This window comes from Populus euphratica, unplaced genomic scaffold, assembly GCF_000495115.2.
Source record: "Populus euphratica unplaced genomic scaffold, PopEup_1.0 scaffold593.1, whole genome shotgun sequence".
Lineage (NCBI taxonomy): Eukaryota > Viridiplantae > Streptophyta > Magnoliopsida > Malpighiales > Salicaceae > Populus > Populus euphratica.
The window spans coordinates 59760-66349 of NW_011500471.1; the positions used below are offsets into that span (position 1 = coordinate 59760).

At 35.6% G+C, this 6590-nt stretch overlaps 1 protein-coding gene across 1 annotated transcript; it reads left to right on the forward strand.

Annotated features, from left to right (window-relative positions):
- The first annotated feature begins 1639 nt into the window (after positions 1-1639).
- Positions 1640-4869, forward strand: LOC105114894 (Pentatricopeptide repeat (PPR) superfamily protein). Its single transcript, XM_011011603.1, has one exon. The coding sequence runs from the start codon at positions 1683-1685 to the stop codon at positions 4374-4376; it is 2694 nt and encodes an 897-aa protein (XP_011009905.1). The 5' UTR covers positions 1640-1682; the 3' UTR covers positions 4377-4869.
- The last annotated feature ends 1721 nt before the right edge of the window (positions 4870-6590 follow it).

Genomic DNA, 6590 nt, shown 5'->3' on the forward strand with positions numbered 1-6590 from the left:
TTATTGTTGTTATTTATAATTTGTACAATTAACCTCTTTGTGGTTCGACCCCGGTCTTGCCGGGTTATTTATTACTTCGACACTCCTGCACTTGGGAGAAGACATCAATCTTTTCGTCGTGTCATTGTCTAGAATCCTTAAAATTTAGCTACTATGGTTGTTGAAAAAATAAGATTCTATATTTTTAGATAAATAAACTCATTTTCAACCCATTTTGATCTAAAATACCTATAAAACATCTTAGGAACCTTATTAAATCACTTTATGGCCTTCAAAAATACATAACCTAAAATCAACTTGAAATCCAAATCTTCTTGAACTCAAATCTAATTTTTTAAACACTTTCAAGGTAAAAAAAAAAAATCTAATCAGAAATATCCCCATCATAAAAAACTATTTGACACAAAAATTAACCGTTTTGATGGCTGAAATCATCACTAATAATAATTTTCTCTCTCTAAGCCAAAATCCAGATATTCTTTTTCTCTTCTCCAACAAAAAAGAAATGAAAATGAGAAAACCAAAGTTTGGTATTAAAATTCAATTTTTGAAAATTACATAGACATGTTTCTTGAGCTCAAAAAGATAAGGAACAAAAATGAACTTTTGAAATAAATTTCAAATCCATTACTTATTATGCCCATCTTTTTCACTTTAGTCCCCTCCTTTTCAATTCAACCCCCCTCCTAAAAATATGCAATTTAGGTGCTAATTTGAGATCAAAATGGCTAAATTATGCAAAATAAAGTTTGAAGACTAAATTAAAAATTAAAAAAAAAAAATACTACTCAAATCCACAATAATATTGTGTGAGGAGGTGAACAATAATAACAAAAGAACCTTTTTTACTTTTTTTTTTAAATTGGATGGTGATTAAACTACATATGTGTTTTTTTCTCCATATAAAATTATTTCATTCTCATTTAATTTTTATTTTGTTATTAAATAAAATTATTAAGACCTTTAGAATAGAGAGTATATTTTTTATAATATTAACAAGTATTTATTTTTTATTTGTCATTATTGTTTTTTATTTGTTTTTTTATTATTATTAGCTTTTTGTTATAATCATATTATAAAATTAATCAAATTTATTTAACCTATATGAATCAATTATTCGAGTTTCAAATTTTTTCTACTTCTTTAAAAGCATTATAAATGAGCTCGTATATAGTATTTGATAATGTAATACAAGTTATTTTTTAAAAATAATTTTTAATTAAAAATATATTAAAATAATTTTTTTATATTTTTTATTTTTTGTAACAGCACATCAAAATCATTAAAAAAAACTTTAAAAAAGTTAATTTAATAATTTAAAAAAAACTAAAAAACAGGTTTGATATAAAAGCAAACACTCACTAATAATGGTTTAAAAAACTGATCTCAGAATGTCTTTATTGCTAAAATAAATAAAAATATATACCAAGTGACTAAATAATTGGTGCGATCAGATTTTAGTAGTGGATGATCATTGAAGTTATCCTGCTACTGTCGGAGCTTCTTCAATGACAAAACTAGATTGGGGCAAGGGACAAAATTGATTAAAACAATTGTTAAAGGATAATATTGCTGACAAGAATATAGATTAGGGACGTTTTTGTAGTTAACCTATTCTAGCGGACGATAACAACAGAATTTTAAAGGCTGCAAGACCCGCCAAAGCATGAGTGCCATGGTTCATGGCAGTTCACACCTCTCAATTATGGCTGTTAACAAGGCTTTTCTTCTCTTACCGCGCAATACCTTTATACAAGAAAATTCCACCTGTACCCACCAACACTTTCTCCACACTCGCTCAAAACCAAACCCAACCACCCGCCAAGATCAGAACCTTTTCTCATATTTTCCAAGAATGCTCGAAACAAAACTCTCTGAATCCTGGAAAACAAGCACATGCTCGAATGATTTTTTGTGGGTTTGAACCTACAACCTTTGTGTCCAATTGTTTGATGCAAATGTACATAAAATGTTTGCATTTGGACTATGCGTGCAAGGTGTTTGATAAGATGTGTCTGAGGGATGTGGTTTCTTATAACTCCATTATTTCTGGATATGCTAGTTGTGGGGAAATGGATATTGCGAGAAAGTTTTTTAATGAGATTCCGGAGAGAGACGTGGTGTCATGGAATTCAGTGATTTCCGGGTTTTTGCAGAATGGTGAGTGTCGGAAGTCGATTGATGTTTTTTTGGAGATGGGGAGGTGCGGTGTGGGTTTTGACCGAGCGAGTCTTGCTGTTGTTTTGAAAGCTTGTGGGGCTTTGGAAGAGTGTTATATGGGAGTTCAGGTTCATGGACTTGTGGTGAAGTTTGGATTTGATTGTGATGTGGTCACTGGGAGTGCTTTGCTTGGTATGTATGCAAAGTGTAAGAGATTAGAAGATTCACTTTCAGTTTTTAGTGAACTTCCTGAGAAAAATTGGGTTTCTTGGAGTGCAATGATTGCTGGTTGTGTTCAAAATGATCGGAATGTTGAGGGTTTAGAGTTGTTCAAGGAGATGCAAGGGCTGGGAGTTGGGGTTAGTCAATCTATCTATGCTAGTCTTTTCAGATCCTGTGCAGGATTGTCAGCATTAAGATTGGGTAAAGAGTTGCATAGCCATGCTTTAAAGAGTGCTTTTGGATCTGACATTATTGTAGGAACTGCCACTTTGGATATGTATGCAAAATGTGGCAGGATGGCAGATGCTCAAAAGGTACTTAGCTCAATGCCAAAATGTAGTTTGCAATCGTTTAATGCCATTATCGTTGGGTATGCCAGAAGTGATCGAGGCTTTCAAGCTTTGAAGTCATTTCAGCTTCTGCTGAAAACTGGCCTTGGTTTTGATGAAATAACTCTATCCGGAGCATTAAATGCTTGTGCATCCATCAGAGGAGATTTGGAGGGGCGTCAAGTTCATGGATTAGCGGTTAAGAGTATTTCTATGTCAAATATTTGTGTTGCAAATGCCATCCTTGACATGTATGGTAAATGCAAGGCTCTTGCTGAAGCTTCTGATCTGTTTGATATGATGGAAAAGAGAGATGCTGTCTCTTGGAATGCAATTATCGCAGCATGTGAGCAGAATGGAAATGAAGAGGAAACACTTGCCCATTTTGCATCAATGATTCACTCAAGAATGGAACCTGATGACTTCACTTATGGCAGTGTCTTGAAAGCTTGTGCTGGTCGACAAGCTTTAAACACCGGCATGGAGATCCATACTAGAATTATAAAATCTGGAATGGGTTTTGACTCATTTGTGGGAGCTGCCCTTGTTGATATGTACTGCAAGTGTGGAATGATTGAAAAAGCAGATAAAATACATGACCGAACAGAACAAAAGACAATGGTTTCTTGGAATGCTATTATTTCTGGATTCTCTCTGCTACAACAAAGTGAGGATGCTCACAAATTTTTTTCAAGAATGTTGGAAATGGGTGTAAACCCAGACAACTTCACTTATGCAGCAGTTCTTGATACTTGTGCAAATTTAGCTACTGTTGGTCTTGGGAAGCAAATACATGCTCAAATTATCAAGCAGGAACTGCAATCAGATGTGTACATATGCAGCACCCTTGTTGATATGTACTCAAAGTGTGGAAACATGCAAGATTCTCAGCTGATGTTTGAGAAAGCACCTGACAGGGATTTTGTAACATGGAACGCCATGCTTTGTGGTTATGCTTATCATGGTCTTGGAGAAGAGGCATTAAAACTTTTTGAGCGTATGCAATTTGTGAATGTAAAGCCAAATCATGCAACTTTTGTTTCTGTCCTCAGAGCATGCGCACACATGGGGCTTGTTGATAAAGGGCTGCATTACTTTGATGTCATGCTGAGTGAGTACGGTTTAGATCCTCAATATGAGCACTATTCATGTATGGTTGACATACTAGGGAGATCAGGGCGCATTGATGAGGCATTGAATCTTGTTCAAAAGATGCCTTTCGAAGCTGATGCTGTTATCTGGAGAAATCTGCTTAGTGTTTGCAAGATCCATGGGAATGTAGAGGTTGCAGAAAAAGCAACTAGGGCTCTTTTGCAATTGGATCCGCAAGACTCTTCTGCTTGCGTTCTTCTATCAAACATTTATGCTGATGCAGGAATGTGGGGTAATGTTTCGGAGATGAGAAAGATGATGAGGCATAATAAGCTGAAAAAGGAACCAGGCTGTAGCTGGATTGAATTGAAAGATGAAGTGCATGCATTTCTTGTTGGGGACAAAGGCCACCCAAGACACGAAGAGATATATGAGAGACTTGGAGTGCTAATAGGAGAGATGCAGTCAGTTGGATATATACCTGATTGTGATGTTTTGCTTGATGAGGAAGTAGAAGAGCCTGCGCGGCTAGAAGAGCTAAGAACCTGCGCATACAATAGTTTAATATGTTGATGGCTGGATCTTAGAATTAAGGGTTTGAGAAGTCCTGAGGATTCAGTAAGATTGTAGGTTACGCAGTATGAACATTCTTGTTTGGTACAATAGAGAGCTTACGCCAAACCTCAGATTACTATCCAGGCACATTCCTTTTTCCAATTGAGCTTCTCACCCAGGCGGGTACATGTCGCTTACTCTTGGGAAATCCTGGAAAGGGGAAACTGCGGCAGTTGAGTTATCAAAAAAGAAAAACGTGGATCAGAAATGATGTTGGAAAACTGGCCATCAAATACCTCCAGAATCCGGATAAAATTTGCCTCGAGTTTTTGTCGTCAATTTACAGCAATGTACGACATCCATAAGGAGCATTTTCAAGTTGTAAAACCGTATCAAATCACTTCCCAGATTCAGAAAGGAAGACCTTCAAGATTGTACGCTGCATTCTTGTCCTCTCGATGGTGTATCATTTTGGTTATCCACAAATCTGGGAACAAAGATCTTAACATTATACCTTAGCAATTCTTTTAATCGTTTCACTGGTTGCCAAGCGATAGGATCTTGTGAAAGAACTACATGCTCTGCTTGGTCATGGACCACGGTAGACGCTGCACCTTCTCTCTCTAATAAAGTGAAAATGGATTCTCCTCCACTTTCTTGTTCGGTTGGGCTATCCAAGCCCGGCTGTTTGCCAGATTTATGATAGGCCGTCCCATCTCCAATGCCCGTTGATCAGAACTGCATCTATTGCTCAGTCGAGTGATCGGAATCTAACCATGTGACCACTGTTCTTTCCCAGAATTGCTTGATTTCTTCTCTAATAGAATTATTCTTTCCTCTTTTTTTCTGATTTTGGCGTGCCCTTTAGTTAAAAACAAAATATAGAGCAAGATTGGCCCTTAGTCCCCGTAAATTTCTACCTGTAGCGCACATGATTCTATTCAAAAGAAGTAAAAAAATCCAACCTTGCATGAGATCGAACCGAGCAGAGCTATTTATCATTTCCAAAGATTTTCCTCCTGATTTGTGTGGCTGTTACAGAAAATCAAGTTGCCAAAATAAAATCTTCTAGGTCATTCTTGATCTGTCTTAAAAGTTTGTGCCTAATGCTGCTTTGCTGGGCTTCTAGCACAAGAAATAACATTGCTCTCACTTGCCGAAATCAGTGGTATGAACATCGCCATGAAAACATGCTTAAAGCTAAGCAGTCCTGCATCTATTCTTCTCAGAGTCTCAAGCTCAGATATAGAATCTGCGGATGCCACTTCAGCTTCACTAACAGGTCCATTTTTCCGGGCCTTGTCCAACTGTAAACAGAAAGGATATAAAGAAAGGAATTTAGAACCCAACATTAATCCATGACATAAGTTCTAGTAATTGCGGTGCTTGAATGGGAGTCAGATGTGTATAAAATTAGGCTCGAAGGCTAAAGAGTTTGCAATGTTTCTAAACTAAATGTTCAAAGTAGGGACTTAGGGTGATGTTCTTAATTTGCCTGAACAGGAGTTCACATAACAAAGTAAAAAATGTTCAGACCAAGGACTTGAATGGTGTACAAAGATAACACGCCCAAAAGGCAGAACTTATTCCCTAATCAAAAAAGAAAAAAAATGATAATTTAAAACTCTTGAAAGAAACAGAAGAGTTTAGACAGAGGTAAAGAAAGATTAGGTTTTCTCCGGTTCCACTGATTAATGTGAAAGCCAACTTATTCAGAATGTAACTGCTAATGCCCTCCTCAGATATAGTAGCTGAGAATTTGACTGAATTTTCACCACTTCCTTTGTAATGATACTTGATATTACCAAAGGCATCTTTACCTATCTGTTGTAACTTCACGAGCATGAGTATGGGTGGTTGTTTGTTTTTATATTTTAAAAAAATTTGAATTTTTTTGCTTTGATTCAAATTAATATTTTTTTTGTGTTTTTAGATCATTTTGATACGCTGATATTAAAAATAATTTTTTAAATAAAAATATTTTTTTAATATTTTTTTAAGTAAAAAATATTTTAAAAAATAACTATAACCACATTCTCACGCAAGCTTATCATATCTGCATGTACCACGAAACACATCAAAAAACCTTAGCAAAAATTTCTCATTGGTTTCATTCCTTCTCCCATCACCCACCCCGTCATAGCAAAATTCAAATATTGTGATGAAGCTAGGTATATTGATAACCACAATATTTACAAATATAATATCATATTAACAACATTATACATGTTT

Bases quoted from the DNA above. Each gene is read 5' to 3' on its own strand.
- LOC105114894 (XM_011011603.1), top strand. From the start codon at position 1,683: ATGGCAGTTCACACCTCTCAATTATGGCTGTTAACAAGGCTTTTCTTC.